The sequence below is a fragment of the Gallinula chloropus genome (assembly GCF_964237585.1).
Source record: "Gallinula chloropus genome assembly, chromosome: 1".
Classification (NCBI taxonomy): Eukaryota; Metazoa; Chordata; class Aves; order Gruiformes; family Rallidae; genus Gallinula; species Gallinula chloropus.
Genome location: NC_140085.1, coordinates 192149703 through 192174164, shown reverse-complemented (window position 1 = coordinate 192174164; position 24462 = coordinate 192149703). Strand labels below are relative to the sequence as shown.

Below are 24462 nucleotides of genomic sequence, written 5' to 3'. Positions count from 1 at the left end.
TATACCAGGGAGCCCAGAACTGGACATAATAATAATAATAATAATCAGGTGGGGCCTGATCAGGGCAGAGTAGAGGGGGAGAATCACCTCCTTTGACCTGCTGGCCATGTTCTTCCTAATGTCCCCCAGGATCCCATTGGTCTTCTTGACCTCCGGGTCACACTGCTGGCTCATGGCCAACCTGTCATCCACCAGGACCCCCAGGTCCTTCTCCTCAGAGCTCTTCTCCAACAGGTCACCCCCAGCCTGTACTGATTCCAGTGGTTATTCCTTCCCAGGTGCAAGACTCTACACTTGCTTTTATTAAACCTCATCTGGTTTCTTACTGCCCAGCTCTCCAGCCTGTCCAGGTAAGAGAGACAGACAATTTCAAAGGCATTAGCACATTACCATTTCAAACATTTCTGAACAGAGGATTCAATTCTCCCATGAAAACCCTTCTCAAACCTTAACCCTTTTCTGCTGCTGAATCTGTCTCCAGTTCCCAGGTTTGAACAAGCCGTAGCAGATCCCCACGGAGAAGGTGCTTCCCTGCAGCAGAGCTATGCTGGTGTATTTTTAAGTGGTTTCTGCCTGGTGTCAGGCAGTGGTAGGTGTGGGAGCTGCCATAAATTCTCCCATGCTCTTCACCCACCACTAACACACCCAGAAACGCTGTGTTTCCAGGTACATGGTGGGATACCATTTCTCTGTCCCAAATCAAGTGTTAAGCCCATGCTGATGGCAACAGTGGCATGGTGGGCTCCTCAGCACCCTGTCCACCATTGCAGAGGAGCATCCAGAGAGAGATCCTAGAAGGTGACCCAGATCCAGGTTGAGCCATGGCCTTCCATCTCTTTAACTGTATCCCAGGGACCCAGGAGCCTCCTGGAAGAAGCAATGCCTCGTGTTGAGCCCTGTAGGAACAGCATTCCTCATCTCTAGTAAATATAGAGAAGGACCACGAAAGGATGGAGCAGGGGCTGCACTAAGGTGATGCCAACCCTGTGTGAGACCTGTCATGATGAACATGGAACTGGCACTGCACTCTCCTCATCAAGGCACTGACGACCAGGAGCAGCCCAAGTGCAGGCTGCTGTGAGTACAGCACCACAGCAGCCCCACACCACCCAACTCCATCCCACACCACCCAGGTCCACCATAACCCACCTCCATACCTGGTCCTACAGTCTTCTAACCCTACTGATGGTCCCACACAAGAATCACACAAGAATGATTGTGGTTGGAAGGGACCTCTGGAGATCATCTAGTCCAACACCCTGCTGCCAGAGCAGGATCACCTCAAGCAGGGAGCACAGGATAGCATCCAGGTGGGTTTTTAATGTCTCCTGAGATGGACACTCCACAACTTCTCTGGGCAGCCTGTCCCAGTGTTCTGACACCCTCACAGGAAAGAAGTTCCTTCTCGCCTTTAGGTGGAACCACTTAGAGTCAAGTTTTTGCCCATGGCCTCTTGTCCTGTCCCTGGGCACCACTGAAAGAAGACTGACCCCATCTTTCTGATCCCCACCCCTCAAGTATTTATCAGCATTGATGATCCCCCACTCAGTCTTCTCTAGGCTAAGAAGTCCAAAGTCCCTCAGCCTCTCTTTGTATGAGAGATGTTCTAGTCCCCTCAGCCTCTCTGTAGCCCTTTTCTGTGCCTCCCCAGTAGCTCCCTGTTCTTTCTCAAGTGGGGAGCCCAGAACTGCAAGACATCCATTTTGGCAAGAGAACACTGAACAAGCAGATAAATGGTTATTACACAGAATCTTGAAAGCCACGGTGCCCACAGCGAGACCTTTTGCTTCATTAACCATGAAATTAATATTAAGGTCGATACCCCTGGTTATGACAGTGAGCTAAGTAAATACTAAACCCGGGCCTGCCATCGCCCAACCCAGGCCTGCCACCACCCAGCCCCACCTCGCTCAGACCCAGCAGTACCCAACCCAGGCCTACCACCACCCAACCCACCTCACTCAGACCCAGCATGGCCAACCCCAGCCTGTCACCACCCAACCCCACCTCGCTCAGACCCAGCAGTACCCAACCCAGGCCTGCCACCACCCAGCCCCACCTCGCTCAGACCCAGCAGTACCCAACCCAGGCCTTCTACCACCCAACCCCATGTCGCTCAGACCCTGCAGTACCCAACCCCACCCTGCCACCACCCAACCCCACCTCACTCAGACCCAGGAGCACCCAGTCCAGGCCTTTTACCACCCAACCCCACATCACTGAGACCCAGCAGCACCCAACCCTGCCACTGCTCAGCACCACATCACTCAGACCCAGAGCTACCCAACCCCAGCCTGTCACCCCCCGCCCCCATATCCCAGTCCCGCCCCACTCCCGAACCCACCGCCCCCAGCCCATGCCCAGAGCATCCCTCCCACCGCCCGCCTCCCACGCATGCGCAGTACCATCCCCGGCGCAGCGGCCAGGTAGTGGGCAGCGCGGCGCATGCGCACCCGCCGCCGCGGGCGGGGCCGCGCGCTTTAAACCGTAGCGGCGGGCCGCGGCCGCCGCTGTAGCGCATGCGCGGGAAGGCGCTGTCAGGGCAGCGGCGCGTGTCATGGCGGCGGGCATCCGGAGCTGGTTCCGCGCTCTGGCGCTCGGCGTGTCCTTCCTCAAGTGCCTCCTCATCCCCGCGTAGTAAGGAGCTTCCCCGGGGCGGGGAGCGGGCGGCGCGGCCTGACAGCCTTCCCGGGGCGGCCGTTGGCTTCCGCAGCCCCTCGGGGCGGCCAGGGGCGCGGAGGAGGGGGGGCAGGGGCCGGCGCGGCGCCGCGGTTCCTGAGGGGGGGCCCCGGTGTCCTGAAGGCCCGTCGTTCCTCAGGGGGGTCTGTGGGGAGCGGGGTGGTGCGGGGTGGCTCTGCCGCCGCCTCCTCTCGGCAGGCTGGAGCAGCTTTGCTCTGGCGCCTGAAGGCGCTTGCAGCCCGCTCCGGCCGGCTGTTGTTCGGGAAGGCCCTTAAACCCGCCGAAAGATAACGCTTCCCCCCCCCCTTGAAAGGCACCGTACCTCTTCTCCCCTCCAGCAAGCCCGCGAAACTCAAGTTGCGGTTAAAAAGCCAGTCAGAACCCGGAATTCTGGCATTAGTTGTCAGAAAGGGCTGAGCTATGAGCAATTCTTGTCTTAGAGTTGCCTGTATATGTCACTGGCACGAAGGTCTCATCTTTTGAGTTACTGGATCAAAGTCTTGCCCTAGAGCTGATCAACGTAGGCTCCCTTTTTATCTACCCATGGGGATGTGCTCTGAAATATTTCTTCTGTAAGTGTGTGTCTCTGGCTTCTGTAGTTACTCCACAGATTTTGAAGTACACAGGAACTGGCTTGCCATCACTCACAACTTACCCCTCTCTCAGTGGTACTATGAAGTAAGTACATGTTTGGGTTGATTTTTTGGCTGCATATATGCTATAGGCACACTGGATATGTCAGCATGTGTGGATGCTAAAGGAGGAAGGCTTTTCTTTGCTGGAACTATGTGTCACAGATACTGATGGTTGGCAGCTGTATAGCTGTGGTTCAGAAACATCCAGGTCACCATTTGTTGACCCTATGTAGCTTTTAGTTTGAAAGTGAGAATTTGGGGGAGCTGCTAGTGCTTATGAAGGCAAAATTAAGTCATATGGCTTGTTAGGTTGTGGAACGTGGGAGCAAGTTGCATGGAGGTCTTAAATTGCTGATGTCTTTGCTCTTGTTAATGATACACAGTTATCTTGGTAAAGACTAAATTGTATCAATGGCTATATGTGAAATCAATCACTGAATTAAAGATTTGAGCCTCCACTGGTGTGCTACTGGCATGCATTGGTTTTAATCTAGATGAGTCCCCTTTAGGTTGATGATAGACTCAACCTGTGTAATTGGGTTTTAATCTGTTTTACAGTAACTCCTGGAGTTCTGAGATAAATATCATAGGCTCTAATATCCTTACACATGAGCTTTGGGGAACTGGGTATCCAGGAGTAAATGGTCTGTACAGGTCACAACTTTGACAGGCTGATCCAAAACTGTAAAACAAGTTTCTGTGATGCCAATGTGATCCAAGTGTCAAAGCATAGGATGCCTTTTGGTAGGATATAACAAGCATTTGGGAAGGTGCATGCTGGCATCCCAAACTACTCTGATCCTTTTCCCTCCTCTCCTGTTCCCACAGCTAAGGAGTTAATCACTGGTCAGGGCATAGAATCATAGAATGTGTTAAGTTGGATGGGACCTTTACAGGCCATCTAGTCCCACACCCCGCAGTGAGCAGGGACATCTTCAGCTCTGATCAGGTCACTCAGAGCCCCATCAAGCCTGACCTTGAATATCTTCAGGGATGGGGCCTCCACCACCTCTCTGGGCAACCTGCGCCAGTGATCCACCACCCTCAGAGTGAAGAACTTTTTCCTAACATCCAAATTAGGCATAATAACTGTTCTTGTGGGAAAAGATCAAATAATACTGTTTGATCTTGACAAAGTTTTTCTAGAGTTAGGAGTTGTTAACTGATGAGTAAAAATAATTTGGAGACTGTAATGAGGCTGGTTGTGCTGCCAATTCCTCAAGTGTAGACAAATACTCACTGTGAGCTATCTTAGATACCAACCCCATGCAGTGTTACAGGCTTGAGGGAGACTGGCTTGCTGTCAGTGTGCCCAGGTGACCAAGAAGACCAATGGCATCCTGGCTTGTATCAGAAATAGTGTGGCCAGTAGGTCTGGGGAGGGGATTGTGCCCCTGTACTGGGCATTGGTGAGGCTGCACCTCGAGTGCTGTGTCCAGTTCTGGGCTCCTCACTACAAGAAGGACATCACGGTCCTGGAGTGAGTCCAGAGAAGGGCAAACAGGCTGGGGAAGGGGCTTGAGGGCAAAACCTACGAGGAGCAGCTGAGGGAGCTGGGGGTGTTCAGACTGGAGAGGAGGAGGCTGAGGGGAGACCTTCTCACTGCATACAACTACCTGAAGGGAGGGTGCAGAGAGGTGGGTCTCTTCAGCCAGGGGACAGGAGCTGGGACAAGGGGAAATGGGCTCAAGCTGCACCAGGGCAGGGTCAGATCAATGTGAGGGAAAAGTTCTTCCCCGAAAGAGTTGTGGGGCTGTGGAACAGGCTGCCCGGGGATGTGGTTGAGTCACCATCCCTGGATGTGTGGGTAGATCAGGTACTTAGGGATATGGTTTAGCACAGGACAGGAATGGTTGGACTTGATGATCTTCAAGGTATTTTCCAACCTTGTGATTCTGTATTTTACTATTGGCCCTGTTACTATAAGTTCATACATAGAGGAGAGAGTTACATATTGGTTAGGTGCAGATTCACAAAAGGCTGTTTAATCTCTTTCAGTTTAGTCAGGAGACACCCCATCCCTCTGCTAGTCTTGCAGAAGAACAGCTCAAACCGCATTCAGCACCATGCAGCCATCTCCTCTATTGTGATGTCCTTTAATCAGAGGCTACTGAGATGAAACACATCAGCTGATTTCTGTGATGGACTGTACCTGAAGGGCTGTTAACAGCATGGATTGTGTTAAATTCTTGAATCTCATTTTGTCTCTAGGCAACTTCAGAATGGACCCTGGATTATCCCCCGTTTTTCGCTTGGTTTGAGTGTGCACTTTCACACGTTGCCAAGTACTTTGACCCCAAGATGTTGGTTATTGAAAATCTGAATTACACCAGTCGCGCCACCATCTTCTTCCAAAGATTTTCTGTCATCTTCACAGATATCCTTTTCATATATGCAGTTCGTGAGTAAGTCTTCCTGTTCTGATTTTAGGGACAACTGCTAGTCTTTAATATATGGACTTTCTCTGCAGTAACAACAGATAATTATTTGTGCAGATAAGCTTGTTAAATGCATGGAAATATCAAAGCTGCTGCAGCCTATTCGAGGAGAAATTTGGAACATGCTGCTAAACCCCAAGACAGCTTTTTGTTGTCCTGGGAAATGCTGTTGCTGTATATGGTATCAGATTTGTGCACATTCTGACCACAGCTGCTGTTTAGTGTTCCAGATACTTTGTTTCTATCGCTGGGTTAATTTTGTAGGAGTTGCAGGGCAGCTTGGGTGCACCCAGCTGTTGCTTCCTGATACTCTTAGTGGTACTCTGCTCTTCTAGAGTAGAAGCATAAGGGAAACTTGTGACAAAATGTCCTTGTTTGTTAAATATGCAAAGTCACTCCAGTGGTTTTGGTATTCTTGATGATAAACTGATTATTCCTAGTCTAATTTAACAATATTAAGGTTATACATTTTCACTGTGCCCTGACTTTGTGAAGAATTCACAGAATGTTAGGGGTTGGAAGGGAACTTGAGATCAACTGTCCAACCCCCCGGCCAGAGCAGGATCACCTTGAGCACATTGCACAGGATCGTGTACAGGCACATCTTGAACATCTCCAGAGAAGAAGACTCCACAACATCTCTGAGCAGACTGTCCCAGGGCTTGGGCACCCATCTCTTACTGAGATGGAACTTCCTGTGTCCCAGTTAGTGCCCACTGCCCCCTGTCCTGTCACTGAGAAGAACCTGGCCCCTTCTTCTTGACACCCACCCTTTAGGCATTTATAAGTATTAATCAGATCCCCTCTCAGTCTTCTTGTCTCCAGACCAATCAGACCCAGCTCTCTCAGCCTTTCCTCATATGAGAGATGCTCCAGTTCCCTCATCACTGTTGTAGCACTCCACTGGACTCTTTCCAGTAGTTCCCTGTCTTTCTTGAACTGGGGAGCCCAGACCTAGACACAAGGCTGCAAGGATCACAGAGCTCCAACCCCCCTGCCACAGGCAGGGCCACCAACCTCTACACAAGTTGCCCAAGGCCCCATTAAACCTGGCCTTGAATGTGCTCAAGGATGGGGCATCCACCACCTCTCTGGGCAGCCTGTTCCAGCACCTCACCACTCTCTGTAAAAAATTTCCCCCTAATATCTCACCTAAACCTTCCCTCCTTCAGCTTCACTCCATCCCCCTTGTTCTGCCAGTGTCTGCCCTTTTAGAGAGTTGATTCCCTCCTGTTTATCTGCTCCCTTCAGGTACTGGAAGGCTGCAATGAGGTCCCCCCGCAGCCTTCTCTTCTCCAGGCTGAACAAGCCCAGCTCCCCCAGCCTCTCTTTGTAGGGGAGGTGCTCCAGTCCTCTAATCATCTTCATGGCCCTGGCTTTCTTAAAATGGCTCTACCAATAGTACTGCAATACAGATCATCCACAGCTTTCTAATGTGATCTAACATTCTGATGTGATCTAATGTGATCTAACGCACTGAGATGTACTAAGATATTTGTAATCAACCAGAATAGCTCATGACATTGGCAGGGGGAGTCAGGAAGAGGTTAATGCTGAACTGAGGCCCTTAAATACAACGTGCTGCATTGCCTCCAGATGTAGTAATACCTTTTTCATCAGGAGAAGGTGATTGCAAACCAGTTATGGCAACTTCACGGTTTGTTACCGAGTGTGAGACTCGAACCTGAGACTTAAGTTGCTTTAGCAGGTGGATGAAATGTCCTACAGATACTGAAACCTGAAATCCCTTTTTAGCTGTTTTATTTGTGACACTGTTCAGCCTTGAGAAAAGAAGGCCAAGAGGAGACCTTATTAATGTTTATAAATATCTGAAGGGTGGGACATAGGGGTACGTACCCAGCCTCTTTTCAATGGTCTGTGGGGACAGGACAAGGGGCAATGGCCTCAAGTTGGAGCACAGGAGGTTCCACACCAATATGGGGAATAACTTTTTCACAGTGAGGGTGAGGGAGCCGTGGGACAGGCTGCCCAGGGGGGTGTGGAGTCTCCTTCTCTGGAGATATTCCAGCCCCATCTGGGTGCCAACCTGCGTGACCTGTCCTAGAGACCCTGCTTTGGCAGGGGAGTTGGACCCGATGCTCGCTGGAGGTCCCTTCCAACCCCTGTGATTCTGTGATGCTGTCTTCTGATGAATCTAGCAAGAATATTACCCTTGCCTTCCATCCTAATAAAAAAGCTTTCTTCAGGTTGAGCATACTTTTCAACTCTTAAGCAATGATGTTTTTGTTGGCTGTTTCAATTAAAGCCACTGTTTTTTCTGCTTTTATTCAGATGCTCTAGGTGTGTAAATGGAAAACGAGCTGCAAAGGATATCCTGGAGAAACCAGCATTTATTCTTTCTGTTCTGCTCTTGTGGAATTTTGGTTTGTTAATTGTGGATCGTATCCTTTTAAAATGCGGGTTATTTATGGGGTTTTTTTTAATGTTACAGTGTGTGGTACAAACCCATAACTACTGTTATTACCAGCACAAATAACACTGCTATTTGTGTTTTGGGGGTTAGTTTTCATTAGTATTATTCTATAATTATTCTTTGGCAAAATAGAAATTGTTTTCTTTTTTCTGGTCTGGTTTGCCAGCACTGCAGGAGGACAAGTCTGGCAGCAACATGCCTGTTCATGCTGGCTGCTCCTCTTCTGCCTGCTTCCAGAAGTGTTAGCAGAGAGCCTCTTCTCTGGGTGTGGTTCTGAGTTTGTCCCAGGGCAAGGAAAACCTTACAGGTGCTTTCTGTTAGTTAATGCTACATGAGAATTAGCACATTCTTTGTTTGTGTTTTCAAAGAAGATGTAAAAACACCTCTGGAAAGACCAATTGTTACCAGTCTTGATGTGATCTGCACTGGACTAATTCAGGAGGGAACAGAGGGGAAAACAACAGGAATTCTTTTATAGCAAGGACTAGTTTTGGCTGTCTCAGTCCTTCTCTAAGCTGTCTGCATACAGGTGATAGGTGAGGGCTGCCATCTTCATCCGTTAACTAATGCAAAGCAGAAACTAATACTGACAATTTAAAAAAGCAGAGAGTTAATCTTTATTTGTTCTGATTTATATCATGGAAGCTGCACAATACATACGTGGTCAGATTGTTGTGCTCTGCTTCATCAATGTAACATAGTAGTGTTAGTAGATTTTGTGTCTGGCATTACAGGTGTGGTGATAAAATGACTTCACATCTTTGCAGAGTTAATTTAAGGTTACTTTTTTGATCTAAGTTCCATTTTTAATTTGAAATTATCTTTATAAGCTTGAGCCTTCCCCAGAAAACTGATAAGAAAAGCTTGCTTTGTTCCTTTCTTGACTCAAGTTCAGACATTCACTTTCAGTACAATGGCTTTCTGTTTGGGCTGATGCTCCTTTCCGTTGCCCGACTATGTCAGGTAAGTTTTGAGTGGCTCTTTCCTGTTATTGCCATATGTATTTAGGTGCATTAATTACTTTCAGAATGAGTAGCCCAATGAAGTGATTGAGATGCATGTTGAGCTGGTTGTGTAATTATTCATGGAGTATGAGGGGGCAAGAGTAGGACTGGAAAGTCACTTCAGTTGCTTGCAGATGCTGCAGCATTGCAGTTCTCTGTGAGAAGTTGCAAGATGTAAAATTCTGTCTTACACCTGAGCAGTGGGACAGGGCTTCGTGCCATTTCATCTTTTTCTAAGTCACCAGTCCTTGGAAAACTTATTTCTGAAGCTGTGAGGAAGGGAGAACTATTCCAGTCTTCCAAAACCCCTTTGCCAGTATATCTTCCTTCTCCATACCAGTTGTGCATAACACTACTGAGTGTGTAGTGTGAAGTAAATACTTATTTATTAGTGTTCAAAGTCCTGTCACCATAGGAGTACTACAGTAGACTCTGAAAAGTTAATGCAGTGGCAGAACAAGTAGAAAAGCTTAATTTTTGGGTATTTTTCTCTAGAAAAGATACTTGGAGGGTGCTCTTCTCTTTGCTGTTCTTCTGCATTTCAAGCACATCTACATCTATGTGGCCCCAGCATATGGCATTTATTTATTGCGGTCCTACTGTTTTACTGCAAATAACGCAGGTAAGATGGGGTTCTCCTCGCTTGCTTTTGGGGATGGTTTTAATTACTGAGGTCTGGGGAAGACTCAAGACAGATACCATAGTTTTAGGGTGTTCTCTATTAAGAAAAAACAAAATTAACAAACTGCAGATGACATTTTGGAGCTGTGAGAATTATTCTGGATATGTAACAATTAGACAGCATCAGAAGCTATTCTCTCCACATTTTAGCCCTGAAAAACATGTTTGGTGTTCCTCACAATTACAGAAAAACTGCTTCTCTTGAAAGAGAAATTACTCTTAAGTTTGTATAATGGAGGAGCTGCAAGGTGGAAAAGGTAAATCATAGAATCACAGAATGTGTAAGGTTGGAAGGGACCTTTAGAGGCCATCTAGTCCCACCCCCTGTAGTGAGCAGGGACACCTTCACTAGATCAGGTCACTCAGAGCCCCATCAAGCCTGACCTTGAATGTCTCCAGGGATGGGGCCTCCACCACCTCTCTGGGCAACCTGTGCCAGGGATCTTACCACCCTCAGAGGGAAGAACTTTTTCCTAATACCCAACCTAAATCTCCCCTTTTCCAGTTTAACCCATCACTCCTCATCCTATTGCTCCATGCCCCTGGGAACAGTTCTTCCCCAGCTTCCTACAGGCACCTTTCAGGCACTGGAAGGCCGCTATAAGGTCCCCTGAGAGCCTTCTCTTCTCCAGGCTGAACAAGCCCAATTCTCTCAGCCTGGCTTCACAGCAGAGGTACTCCAGCCCTTGGGTCATTTTTGTGGCCTCCTCTGGACATGCTCCAACAGGTCCAAGTCCTTCAGTATCCAAAGCTGGACACAGTGCCAACTAACTGATGAAGGAAGCAACTGAGTATGTTGACATAAAAGGCTGTATGTTTCTTTTGGATAGGTGCTAGTGATTCCCTGATGGTGTGGAATGCTTTGTCTCCCTCACCTCTTGAAACAATGACTTTGCATAATCTCTTTGGTTCTTTTAGATGGATCCCTGAAGTGGAGAAGTTTCAGTTTGCTTCACGTAACTCTCCTGGGATTGATTGTCTGTCTTGTTTCGGCTCTTTCATTGGGCCCCTTCATAGTATTGGTAACAACCCCTTTTTCACCTGTTATTCCCCCAAACTGTTAAATTGTTTTACAGCTATAAGCAATGTCTCATCTAAAGAACTGACTTCTCCCCTCTTCTTTGCAGGGACAGCTGCCTCAAGTCATATCACGACTTTTTCCTTTCAAGCGAGGCCTCTGCCATGCTTACTGGGCCCCAAATTTCTGGGCTTTGTATAATGCCATGGATAAAGCACTAACCCTTTTCGGTACAGTATGCTAACCTTGCTATATGGGGCCTAAACACAGGTGGATCTCTCTGGATTTTAATCTTCCTTCCCTGTTTGAAATGCAGGGAGTAGAAAATGCATTTTCAGAGTGCCTTAAATCACCTGATCCTCTACATAGTCCCACCCACAATAATATTCCAGCAGTAGGTCAGAAATCAATCGTTCCTCTCTGCTATCCTTAAGAAAACATTTGACCATGTACATAGCTCAGCCACTTCATTTTCTTTTTCTTTTTATGCTTTGTTTTTAGGTTTAAAGTGTAATTTTCTTGATCCCACAAAAATTCCTAAAGCCTCAATGACCGGAGGGCTGGTTCAAGAATTTCAACATACTGTTCTCCCTTCTGTGACTCCCCTGGCAACATTAATCTGTACTTTCATATCTATATTGGTAAGAGCAAGTAGTATTTTTTGGCAACTTGATGTGGTTTGTCCCCTGTAGATTTTGATTGGTACACACTTCACATGAATTTTAATACCATGACAATGTATAGGTTTGCTTTAAAAACAAAAATATAATTTATCCTACTAATTGTTTTGATAAAAGTGGAGCTGATACGTCTTTGATGCACAATATGACTTAGTTTTTCAAGTGTGGCTTAAAATTAGGGCCTGTGTCAGCTCTAGAACAGTTAAGATGATCCAATCTTGGAACAAAACCACGCTGCATGCTGAGCTAGAAGTAACCTGTTGTGATTAAAAAGTAGTTGAACTAGGTGTGAGTAGAGATATGGAGGAACTGTTTGGGCAGCTTACAGTGTTCCTAACAGCATGAGCTACAGGTAAGCATGGTGTTCTTCCCGTGGCAAGCAGATAATTAAAGGTTCAGTAAGTAATTACCTGGATACAGTCTCTTTTGCTCTAACAAACGACGAGCCTTTAACTAGAAATATTTGCTTCAACACGTTCATGATAAAAAGAGTTCAGTGACATGGAATCAACAACAGTTCTTGCAGTGCCTGTAGGAGGGAGTTGGGTGTAGCCTTTCAGTCTGCTTTTCCTCTGCTGTTAACACTGGTGAAGTCCTTAAGGCTCTGCTCATACATCCCAGTAGATACTGTCCCCCAACCTATGTACTGCTCGTGCCACACAGGCGCATCCCGTGTTGATTTAGATTGAAAACAATCTCTTTGGACAATGGCTTGTGCTCAGGATTGCCAGACTTTTCACTGAAGTCCTGTTTTTGCCTGTTGTTTCTAGCCCTCTGTTTTCTGTCTTTGGTTTAAACCTCAAGGGCCCCGGGGCTTTCTTCAGTGCCTTGTTCTTTGTGCGTTGAGTTCCTTCATGTTTGGCTGGCACGTGCATGAAAAGGCGATACTCCTCGCTATTCTGCCTTTGAGGTAAGTGATTTTTCTGTGTAGGAGTTGCCCAAACCAAGCCTGCAGCCACGTGTTGAGGAACCCTCAGAGAGTTTCACTTTGTTTTTTAAGTGTATTTCAGAAAATTGATGTTTATAGAATGCCTTAAGCTGTAAAGTTTTAATGCACCTCAAGTAAACTAATTCCAGGCACAATGAAAGGCGGCTGCAGAATGTGCTGATGGTAGTACAGCATATGGAGGACACTGGTGTGGCATTAAGCAGTAACTTCAGTGACATCATAACACCAGCTTATACTCTATAAGAGCTTGCACTGAATTTAAAGCTTTAGGTTGTGCTTTATTGGTAGTAACTGGTTCCCCTGTCAGCACTGTGGGGCACAGTAATTTACAGATGACCACAACAGAAGTGTGTGGTGTTGGGATGAGTAAGCAGTCGGTTTTGGGCTCTGACAGAGAGGCCTTCCCACTGCATACACTCTTTAGTGTGTCTTTGAATGCTGAGTTGTATTAAGGTGCATGGTGTGAGGAAAATCTCTCTTGACTCAGACACTTGATTGCTCTTAGGATAATGAAAAAAAGAAACCTAAAAACCAAACCAAACCGTGCATAAACCCTGAAAAATGGGGTTCACACTTAGAAATATTTTTATTTTATAAAAAATAATTCATTTAGCTTTCCTGTGAAGCCTCCTTATCTTAGTGACAGCTTGGGAGCAGGCTTGATGAAAGGTTTCACATGTGTGGCATGGGGGGACAAAAGCAAGCTGCTTTCTCAGGGTCTTCCCCCTACCGCCCTTGTTGTTACTGCATTTGTGCAGGATTTCCATTGCACTTGAAAAGTCCAAGACCTGTTTGTTGTGTGTCCTGTGGAAGGACAAATTGCCTTGCCTGGCTTGAAGCACCTGAAGCTCAAGTTTGGCAAGCATAGTTGACAAAGCTCTTTTTCTTTGAATAGTTAAGTTTTGAGATCTACCAGTGGCAGGGGAAAAATGGAAAAATATTGTAGTATTTTAGCTGCTGGGCTGTTCAAGCCCTGGTGAGTCCTGTGCCTCATGTTTAAAACGCTGAGGAGCTTGTTCAGGAGTCAACTGAGGACCTTCTGTGCTATCCTTGTGGGAGGGAGGGAATTAATGTTGGAAAAACAAAAGGAAGGAAAAAGAGTAGGGCTGGCAATATTGGCAGCCAGCTGGCAAAGGAGAAAGCCCATTTGTTGAAAACTTGTGGCCTTTCTGATGTCTGTGTTCAGTGGGCCTGTGGTTTTCTGGGGGAGATTTTCCTGTCTGATTCTTTTCCTCCTGGGTTTTATCTCGGAGGCTGTGTGGCTTGGAAGCAGGGGACTTCATCCCAGGTCCACTGTTTGGAGGACCTGGGGTACTATGAAACTATTTGACCTGTTCTTCAGTCTCTTGTGATTTGTGTGGTATTTTGGTGACATTAAGTTTCTTTGCTAAAAGACTAACTAATTCTTGCCATTTTTAGCTTGTTGTCTGTCCAGAGAGCAAAGGATGCTGGCATCTACTTGATTCTGACAACCACAGGGCACTTCTCACTTTTCCCACTGTTGTTCACACCACCAGGTAAAGCGTTTTTCCTCTTTCTCTGCTTTCTTCCTACTGCTTCAGGTTTCTTTTTCAGAGGTGATGTGCAGGTAGTGGCTTTGGATTATTTCTGTAATGAGTTGGAAGTTGTAAGGGGCTGTACATCAGCCTGCTTTTATTAATCCAAACACTCCAACTAATGAAGGGAAGCATTGATTTTAAAAAGCTGTGGAAGAGCTGTAGTTGAAATAGAGATGGGACATTGTCACAGTTAATACTTGTTACCCCTCATTCTGCCACAGTTCTAGAACCTTCCCCCTGTCTAATGTAATCACATGAAGGAAAAGTGATAAATGCACTTTGAAACAGCAAACCTGACAGGCTGCTTTGCAGCTGACAACTCCTTCATGCTATCAGTAATGACCTTAACCTATGAAATTTTGTAGCAGCATCAGTTAAATCAGTATGTATAGGGACAGGTTTGCCTTTGTGGCCAAAAGCTGTTCCTTCCTTCCTCCCCTTTTGCTTCACTTAAAACCTAGCCCATCATAGTCTTCTGGGACAGTTCAGTTCAGATCTGGACACTCACGCTCTTTTGGTCTGATGCTGCTGCTCATTTGCTGGAACAAAGCTGCTCCCTTGAGAAAAGAGAAAGTTCCTCTGCCTTCTGTTACTTAATTTTTATCTACCACACAACCAAGAACTAGAAAACACTGATTTAGCATCAAGGTTATGTCTTGAATTTCCCAGCTCAGTCTTTGATGTATTTTTTAATAAGAAAATCTGATCTGCAGTGCTGTTGTATTGTAATTACAAGTAGCATGTTCAGTATGTTTATAGATAATTGGAATTCTATGATCCTTGGGGTCCCTTCCAACCCAGACCATTCTATGATCTGTGCTGATTTGTAGGTGTCCTAAGCTGTAAAACATTTAGTAGTTCTGTTTGGAGAAAATAATGAAGTCAGACAATGCAAATGTGACTAGTAGGATTTAAAGATACTATAATTCATATGGCAGAAGGCTTTTATAATAATTTTTAAATCATTTTATGTTCTTTCTATTTCAGAACTTCCAATTAAAATACTGCTTATGCTGCTGTTCACTGTTTATAGCTTCTCTTCATTGAAGTCTCTATTCAGGTAATTCCCAAAGCCACAAACAAAACCTGTTTCTTCTGTCACCGGGTGCAGAGTTCTCATAAGGAGCAAACAGCACAGAAAACTGATGCTGAAGTATCAAATTCAAGTGTTACTAGTCAAAAGATGCTGCTGCCTCTGTTCTCTTCTGAGGCAGTGAGGTTTAAGTTAGGATTATTATTATTGCACAGCCTTGTTAGGGCTGAACTGTGAACCTGCAAATCCCCACCTGCTGGTGTGCTGCTAAAGCACAGAGTTGCAGTGCTGTAGCCTGAGAGGATTTCATTTGCTCTTGGAGCACTATTACTTTGAGTTCTAGAGACAGTTTATCTGTGCTAGTGGTTACAAACACCACTGTGGGGTTTTTTGCAGCAGAACTTAGTGTTTCCATGGGTGGAAGGGACAGATTGTAACTCCTGTGAACGCTCACTTCTCAGAACACCTAATTACCCAAACTGCCCTGGGTCTTTTTAGCAGCCTATAGTCTCCTACCCGCTTGACCAAAGAGTACTTGACCTTACAACTTCTGTAGTCTCCACTTTTCTGTTTCCCACAGTCCTCATGCCAAAGCCAAGCTGTAGTGAAGGATGTTGGATATGCTGTTGTCAAGGTTCTGCCCTCAGCCGGGAGCTGAGCACCGTACAGCTGCATGAGCGGGAAAGGGGAAGGGGAAAAGGACAAAAACCCAAAGGCAGACCTCGAGGGACGGTTTACTAGAACAGCAGAAAGAAACATAACACTAATGGGACTCTGATAGCAAAAATACAGGAAACTGGTGATGCACAATGCAGTTTCTCACCGAACTGTACAGCTCAGAGCTGTCCCAAAGCTGGACTGTCCCCAAAACCATACATCCTGGAGCTGAGTGCTTATTCCCCCACCAGCCCCTCTTTATGCTGAGCATGACAGAGTTGGCATGGAATACCCTTTTTGGCCAGTTTGGGTCACCTGTCCCAGCTGTGTCCCCTCCCAGCTTCCTGGGCGACCCCCCCTCCTTGTTAGCAGGGTGATAGGAACAACTGAAAAGTCCTTGACTGAAAGAAAATTAACTCTTTCCTAGCCAAGACCAGGACAGTTATAAACCTGTATTTGCTCCTTCAGTCACCTGCTTTTTGTAGGTGATCCTTTTTTCAAACAAACTGCTTTTTCCTCACTTATTCCAGAGTGTAACCTTTAATTAATGTAGGAGTTTAATTTTTGTCTAGAGCTGGCTTTCGTGAGTTTCATGTTCTTAACTTTCCAAACCAAATTCCTTCCAGAAGAACATGAATTCCCCTCTAAACTACCTACCACCAGTGTCCGTTGTGAGAGGTTGGCTCGTGCATCCTCCTCTATGAAGCCAGGCTGAGAGAGTTGGGCTTGTTCAGCCTGGAGAAGAGGGGGCTCTGGGGGGACCTTGTAGTGGCCTTCCAATACTTAAAGGTGTCATACAGGAAAGTGGGAGAGGGGCTGCTCACCAGGGAGTGCAGGGACAGGCCAAGGGGCGATGGCTTCAAGCTGACAGAGGGCAGGGTTAGGTTAAACGTTAGGAAGAAATTCTTTACTCTGGGGGTGGGGAGGCCCTGGCACAGGGTGCCCAGAGAAGCTGGGGCTGCCCCTGGATCCCTGGCAGGGTTCAAGGCCAGGTTGTATGGGGCTTTGGGCACCCTGTGCTAGTGGAGGGTGTCCCTGCCATGGCAGGGGGTGAAACTAGATGGACTCTGAGACCCCTTCCAACCCAAAGCATTCTATGATTCTATGAAACCTTGGGAGAAAGGGGCAGAGATTAAGATGAATCCAACACTTCCACTCTGTGGATGTGGAAATATGTGTGTATGAAAGTCTCTGTTTGCTGGAGTGATGTGAGGTGAAGCAGCTGCTAAGATTTCTACCTAAATTCCAGGCCATTGTGGAACTTGGTGTAAATGCCATGTGATAAGGAAATGAGCTGTACTCCATCGTGCATTTGCCAGCTGAAACTCTCTCAACTGTTACTTAAAGCCTTATTGTGAACTAATGGAGGATATGCATTGTGCTGGGCACTGGAGAAAACTCAAATCCAGAATAGAGTTATTGTAGCTGACGTGTATTTTAACACAGGTTAACACATTTTAACACGTTTTTCTTTAATTCCTCTGGCAGGAGAGAGAGGCGTCTCCTTAACTGGCCTGAAACAATCTACCTCGCCCAACTAGTGCCTTTGGAAATCTTCTGTGAAATGATATTTCCTCTGACCTCCTGGAAGCAGCACTTCCCTTTTGTCCCTCTGTTCCTGACCTCTGTCTACTGTGCTCTGGGCATCACATATGCTTGGCTGAAACTCTACGTCTCTGTCTTGACCGAACGAAGTTCTGTTAGGCAGAAGGCTGAGTAAAACCGCCACGTTGGGACCAGTCCCAGGTCTGAGGGGACTGTCAGGCACTGTGAGGGATGTCACAGGGATGCACAACTCTCGATACAACACAGTGTTACATGTACCATTGCCACGAGGGGAGTTTTTCTTCCAGACACTTCTATACTGCCCAACAATGATACCTCTGATTGTAAATGCCTGTCACAGTAACGGGACAGGTGAGATGCCGCTTCCCATGAGTAAACTGTGATGTTTAATAAGGTCCAGGCTTTTGTCCCAAGGAAAACCTGGCTGGCTTTCCCACTACTGTCTGTATTTCAGTCAAGTCTCTGTGGCAAATTACAAGGGATCATCGCTGTGTAGGAGAGAGCATTGTAAATGCCTCCTGTGGAATATGTGAATTAAAAACTTGATATTTTTTGTTTGAGCATTTCTTCTGGGTTGTTGTGGTTTTGCCCCAGCTGAGAGCCAAGCACCACGCAGAGGCTTGTTTTAAAAGGAAGAGGGGGGAAGTGGGAAGGGAAGGGAAGGGAAGAAAACCAAAACCACGAAACCAGCACCCCACGGGCTGGGATAAGGATAGTTTACTAGAATAGCAGAAAGATAGATACAACAATGATAACAGGACTTTAGAGCAAAAAATATATGAAACTGATGATACACAATGCAGTTTCTCACTGAATCACACAACTCAGGCCGTGCAGCCCAGAGCTGTCCCAAAAAACCAGACCCTCCCCAAAACCCGTGCGTTCTGGAGCTGCCTGCTCCTCCTCCCACCAGCCCCCCTTTATACTGAGCATGACATAATTGGCATGGAATACTCTCTTTGGCTAGTTTGGGTCACCTGTCCTGGCTTCGCCCCTCCTTTCTCATTAGTAGGGAAATACGAACAACTGAAAAAGTCTTTTCTTGGCAACGATTAGAAACATCAGGGTGCTATCAGCACTGCTCTCATCCTAACTCCCAAGCACGGCATTCCATCCACTATTAGAAAAGCCCATGGAAAAGGCTGAGACCCCACCTGCAGCCCATGAAGAGGCCCCACACTAGAGCAGGTGGAGGCACACAGAAAATGCTGTGACCTGTGCTGGAGCAAGCCCCTGCCAGCACTTGCAGCACAGGGAGAGACACAGACACACAGATGAGGGAGAGACCCATGCCAGAGCAGGTTTGCTGGGGGGGGCTTGTGACCCTGTGGGAGACCAGGCTGGAGCAGTCTGAGACTGAGAGACATTGTGTGGTTTGTGACTGCACCCACAGCAGTGACTCACACTGGGGCAGCTGGGGAAGAGCTGAAGCCCTGTGAGAAACAACTCACGGTGGTGAAGTTTGTGGACTGTCTGCTGTGGGTGGGACCCCATGGTGCAGCAGGGGAAGGGTGTGAGGAATGCCCCCCTCAGCTAAGAAGGAAAACAACTCTTGAGGAACTGCCTGAAACCCCCATTCCCTCAGTCCCTGCCCTTTCCCATGCCACAATGGGGGGAAGAAGGGAGTGAAATCCTGACTAAAGCTCAGTCTGCTGAGAAAGGAGGGGTGGGGGGAGGTGCTTTATGATCTGGTCCAACTTCCCATCACCCAACTCTGGTGCCACTGGGGGTGCAGGGCAGTATCATAAATCAGAGAGTTTTCTTTCCTTTATTCTGTGTTGAGCCTGTTCTGCCTGTGACACTGACTGTGGAATGATCTCTCCCTGTCCTTATCTCCACTCCTCAGCCTTGCAGTATCTATTTTCTCCCCTGTCCAACTGAGAAGGGGAGTGATAAGAGGGGCTTTGGTGGATGTCTGGCCTCCAGCCAGGGCCAAATCACCATGGTAACCACCCCTGGAATATTGTGCTATGGAAGCTGAGGTCTGGTTTGGAGCCCAGTAATGAGAACTGAAACCGGGAGAGTGGATTTTATTTTAATTCCAGCAGTTCTTGAGCTTCATTTTGTGTCAGTCAAGACCAGCAATGTGCTCAAACGCAGCTTTCTAATCACAGAATCGCTCGGTTGGAAAAGGCCTGTGAGACCGAGCCCACCCATGAGGCAAATGTACCAGCCAGCGCTGCCGTGGCAGCTGGTCTAGTGTGACTTTTTACATTAAGAAACGCTCACAGTGTTGTCGGTCGCCGGGAAGAGCTCGGAAAGGGAATGGGGTTTGATTTTAGGGGTGAATCAAAGCCCCGGTTGAAGCCCGGGCTGGCCTCCCTGTCACAGTGCGGGGGGGGCACTGAGGCCTCCCTGCCTCACCCCGCCGCTCAGGACCGAGGAACCTCCCACCCTCCCCGATAAAGCCGCCCGATTTTGGGGGATCGGCCGGGCAGCCTGGGGGTTCGGTGCTTTGAGAGAAAGGGGCTCGGCGCTCCGGCGGAACCCCGGCGCGGGTCGGCGGGAGCGGCGGAGGGAGCGCGGTGCTGCACCGCTCCGCCCGGTCACCTTCGGCGGGGGGGGAGGCCGCCATGGTGTTCCTGCCTGACGAGTCGCGGTCCCTACCGCCGCCTCCCCTCGTCAACAAGGGCTCGGTCTGGCTGGGTGTGATCGGATGGATCTCGGCGCTGCTGGATAACGCTTACAACCACCGGCCCGTCCTCCGAGCCGGTGCGGGGAAGGAGCGGGGGGAGGGGGTGTTTCCCGCCGCCTGAGCTGAGGGGCTGGGGGGGAAGGGGGATGTGGGATTTGGGGTGATCTGGAGGAGTATTGGGGTGGGAGTGAAGGAGAGGGGGCCGTCGGACGAGAGGCTTGGGGGGGGAGGGGGAACGATTAGATAGGATTAGAGGGAGCTGCGGAGGGGGGGGGATTTGGGGTGACTGAGGGAGGTATGGGCTGGGGAAGAGGAGGAGGCCCTCAGGCGAGGGGTTAGCGGGGCTTGGAAGGAGCTGGTGAAGGGACTGCGTGGGGTTTGGGGTGATCTTGAGGAATATTAGGATGGGTGTGAAAGGGAGAGGGCCCTAGGGTGTGGGGCTGGGGCGTTAGATGGGATTAGGGGGGCTGGGGAAGGGGGTAGGTGGGATTTGGGATGACTGAAGGTTACAGGAAGAGGAGGGGACCCTCAGCTGTAGATGTGGTGGTGCTGGGTTGGCAGTTGGACTTGGTGATGTTAGAGGCCTTTTCCAGCCTTAAAGATGTGATGATTGTGTGAGGTGAGGGGCTGGGGGGGTTGGTTAGAGGGGGAAAGGGAGTGTTGCATAGGGTTTGGGGTGACTGTGAGGGTTGTAGGGGCAGGAGTGAAGGGGAGGGAGCCCTGAGGTGAGGGGCTGTTGGCGGCCAGGGGCGAAGGGGCATCGTATGGGGATGGAAGGGATTTGGGCTGACTGAGGGATAGATATGGGGGTGGGAAGGAGCCCTGAGGAAAGGGAAGGGGGCTCCCTGGGGACTGATAGGGGACACGGAGGGTCTGGAGGTGACGGTGCTGTAGGAACCTGGGATGAAGTGGGACCTGTGGGGGGAACAGTCTGGGCGGGGGGGCTGGGGGACGCAAGAGGGGTGCTCCCCTGGGGCCGGGAGATGGGCTGAGCCAGGGGGACGTTCCTCTTCCCGCTGCAGGTGTTCACCGCCAGATCCTGTTCACTACTGTGGGGTGGTTTGTTGGCTACTACCTTGTCAAGCGTACGGACTACATGTATGCCAAAGTGGACAGAGAGTTGCTTGAGTACGTCAGGCAGCACCCAGAAGACTTTAAGGCAGCAGGTAAAATAAGCTGATATTATATAAGACCTCAGCTTGCCATAACGTCCCCATTAACAATGCTAACGATGTTGCTGGGCTGCTCACAGAATCTGTTCTTTGCTACCTGTTCTTTCTGATCACTCTCTCTTCCCTGCTTGTTAACAATCTACATTGCAACAGTATCAAGGATTTTGTGTTAGGAAAACAGATATATTTAATGAGCTCCTAAAAGCTTGCTTTTATTATAAAAAATTGCAGAGCCAAACATTTTAAGAACAGACCAAACTTATCGTAGAATCATTTAGGTTGGAAGGGACCTTTAAGGTCACCGAGTCCAACCACAGCCTAACCCTGCCTAGTCCACCTATAGATCATGTCCTCAAGCACAAAAGCCACATGCCTTTTAAATACCTCGAGGGATGGTGACTCCATCACCTCCCTGGGCAGCCTGTTCCAATGCCTGACAACCCTTTCAGGAAAGAAATTCTTCCTGATATCAAACCTAAATCTCCCTGGCGCAATTTTAAGCCATTTCCTCTCATCCTCTTGCTTGTTACCCGGAGAGAAGAGACCAACCCCCACCCCTCTATACCCTCCTTGCAGGTAGTTGCAGGGAGTGATAAGGTCTCCCCTCAGTCTCCTTTTCTCAAGACTAAAAAGCCCCCCAGCTCCCTCAGCTGCTTCTCATAGGACTTGTGCTCTAGACCCTTCACCAGCTTCCTTGCCCTTCTCTGGACATGCTCCAGCATCTCAGCATCCTTCCTGTAGTGAGGGGCCCAGAACTGGACGCAGCACTCGAGGTGCAGCCTCACCAGAGCTGAGTAGAACGGACCAATCACTTCCCTACTGCTGCTGGTCACACCATTCCTGACACAGACCAGGATGCTGTTGGCCTTCTTGGCCACCTGGGCACACTGCTGACTCATGTCCAGCCATCTGTCCACTGACACCCCCAGGTCCTTCTCCAGGCAGCTCTCCAGCTGCTCTGCCCCAAGCCTGTAGCGCTGCTTGGGGTTACTGTGACCAAAGTGCAGGACCTGGCACTTGGCCTTGTTGAACCCCATAAAGTTGTCATCTGTCCATCACTCCAGCCTGTCCAGGGCCCTCTGCAGAGCCTTCTTGCCTTCCAGCAGACTGACACTCCCACGCAATTTAGTGTCATCTGCAAATTACTCTTCACCACTTCATTCCCCACAACCCTATGGGCCTGGCAGTCCAAGCCAGTTTCTAACCTGTCTAATCCATGAGTGTCCAGTTTCTCTAGTGCAGGAGAAACAAAGTAATGGAAATTAGAAATCACAGGGGTTATTCTTGTAACATCAAGATTTCCCTGCTTGATCTTTTAAAATTGCAGCATGTGTTGATTTAAATATTCAGAAAACAGTGTGGCCAGTAGTTCCAGGGAGGTGATGGTGCCCCTGTACTCAGCATTAGTGAGGCTGCACCTCGAGTGCTGGGTCCAGTTCTGAGCTTCTCACGATAAGAAGGACATTGAGGTCCTGGAGCGAGTCCAGAGAAGGGCAGCCAGGCTGGGGAAGGGGCTGGAGGGAAAATCCTCTGAGGAGCGGCTGAGGGAGCTGGGGGTGTTCAGCCTGGAGAAAAGGCTGAGGGGAGACCTTATCACCACCTACAGTGACCTGAGAGGAAGGTGCGGAGAGGTGGGCGATGGTCTTATCAGCCAGGGGACAGGAGATGGGACAAGGGGAAATGGCCTCAAGCTGCACCAGGGCAGGGTCAGATCAGATGTGAGGGAAAAGTTCTTCACTGAAAGAGTTCTGGGGCTGTGGAACAGGCTGCCCAGGGAGGGGGTTGAGTCACCATCCCTGGGTGTGTTCAACAGATGGGTAGATGAGGTATTGAGGGATATGGCATATTAGCTTAGGATGGGAACGGTTGGACTCGATCTTAAAGATTTTTTCCAACCTTGTGATTCTGTGAAACAAGCAGAGTGGGTAGAAAGAGAATAAATAGAAATATCCAGGAGTCTCTGGAAGTAATGAACTCTTAGCATGGAGCTCTCTTCTGATCTATGATTCAACCCTTTGGAAAAGAAATTACATACGTGGTTCATGCAGCACGCTAGGAGCTCGCTGTGGGCAGCCAAACCCAGATTTTGGTGGCTCTCTTAAGCTTAAAACTTAAAAGAAACTTCAGAATGAGATCAAAGGCTGATTGGCTTTTTGCAACTCTCCCCATGGCCTTTTGCAGATAAAAAGAAAATCGGAGAGCTGCTGGAGGATTTCCACCCCATTCGCTGAGCTCCTCTCCAGTGGCGACGTGTCGCTGAAGTGATTGGGCACCGAGAACTTCATCGGGCTGGTGGGAACTCATTAACCGTCCATGGCTCGGAGAAAGAGCCACTGTTGGCTTCCGTGTAATAAAAGCTATGATTAATTACTTCGTGTTTAATTAGTTGTCCTTCTGTTGCATTTATTCAGTATTTATTTATTATATCAGTAGAGAGATGGCTCGTATTTGCAGCAGGAAAAGAACTTGGATTTCTTCCCCCTGTTTCCAGTTCCTTTAAACTCAGAACGTGGAAGATCGTTCACGCAGATTGGACCTCGTCAGAAAAACAACCCAGAAAGGAGGTTGTGGATCCCTCCAGTGTGTGTCCCCTTGGTGTTCCCCTATCCCCTAAATGTGCTCTGCACTAGCCCTGGAGACAAAGCCTGGCTGCAAAAGGAATTCTATCAACAATAGCTGCTCCCCCTCATTAACTCCCTCATCTGTTTTGCACCCTGGTGTTGCTTTTCCTGCCTGGGGATCATGATCCAACCATTCTACTTTCTCACTGGGTTGTTTGCTCCCAAATTCCCCCTCTAAACCCAAACCTGATCCAGACACCACTGAGGATCTGTAGCTCTTCTGAATTTCACCGTTCAGCACCTCGGGAGCTGGAAGTCCTTCCGCCTGAGGCTGCTCCACTTGTAGAAGCTTTTATTTAATTGCCAATCTCTCCTGCTACTTTCCAGCATGTGCCCTGGCTTCATTCTGCATTCCTGTCTGAATTCCTGTGCAAATTTCTGCTCTACCTGTCATCTCAAGAGGTAAATGGAGCTTCTGCCAACCTGTGCCATTCCTGCCACCCCCACAGCTCCAGGAGCCCCAGGAGAGCTCATCCAGCACCTTCCCTGAGGTGTGGGCAGGCTGCAGGCAGCACCAGGGAAACACTACCTTGATTTGGGCACTTCTGAGGAAAGGAGAAGGTGGCCAAGTGATGGGCTTATCCAAGGAGGGGGGAGTCCGCCAGGAGCTCTGCCCCAGCCACCCTCCTTCTGCAGGGCTGGTGTGGAGGTCTCACACAGCCCAGCCCTGCACAAAGGCCTTGGTAGGAAACCCAGCTGGA

The 24462-nt window shown here is 48.4% G+C and overlaps 2 protein-coding genes across 7 annotated transcripts; both read left to right on the top strand.

Moving 5' to 3' along the window:
• Window positions 1-5600: 5600 nt before the first annotated feature.
• ALG8 (ALG8 alpha-1,3-glucosyltransferase) lies at window positions 5601-17896 on the top strand. Of its 6 annotated transcripts, none has more exons than XM_084271476.1 (11): window positions 5601-5719; window positions 8045-8154; window positions 9082-9149; window positions 9686-9812; window positions 10790-10893; window positions 11005-11119; window positions 11391-11530; window positions 12340-12479; window positions 13938-14035; window positions 15065-15137; window positions 17256-17896. In XM_084271476.1, exons 1-11 carry the CDS (start codon window positions 5616-5618, stop codon window positions 17485-17487), a joined length of 1311 nt encoding a protein of 436 aa, XP_084127602.1. In that variant the 5' UTR covers window positions 5601-5615; the 3' UTR covers window positions 17488-17896. The 6 variants fall into 6 exon arrangements, with proteins under 6 accessions (XP_084127602.1, XP_084127600.1, XP_084127601.1 ...); XM_084271474.1 differs by having other exon boundaries at window positions 10999-11119; XM_084271475.1 differs by having other exon boundaries at window positions 10999-11119; window positions 17214-17896.
• A 1914-nt stretch (window positions 17897-19810) lies between these two features.
• NDUFC2 (NADH:ubiquinone oxidoreductase subunit C2) lies at window positions 19811-23522 on the top strand. The gene is made up of 3 exons (XM_084279073.1): window positions 19811-20045; window positions 20991-21134; window positions 23322-23522. Exons 1-3 carry the CDS (start codon window positions 19907-19909, stop codon window positions 23369-23371), a joined length of 333 nt encoding a protein of 110 aa, XP_084135199.1. The 5' UTR covers window positions 19811-19906; the 3' UTR covers window positions 23372-23522.
• The last annotated feature ends 940 nt before the right edge of the window (window positions 23523-24462 follow it).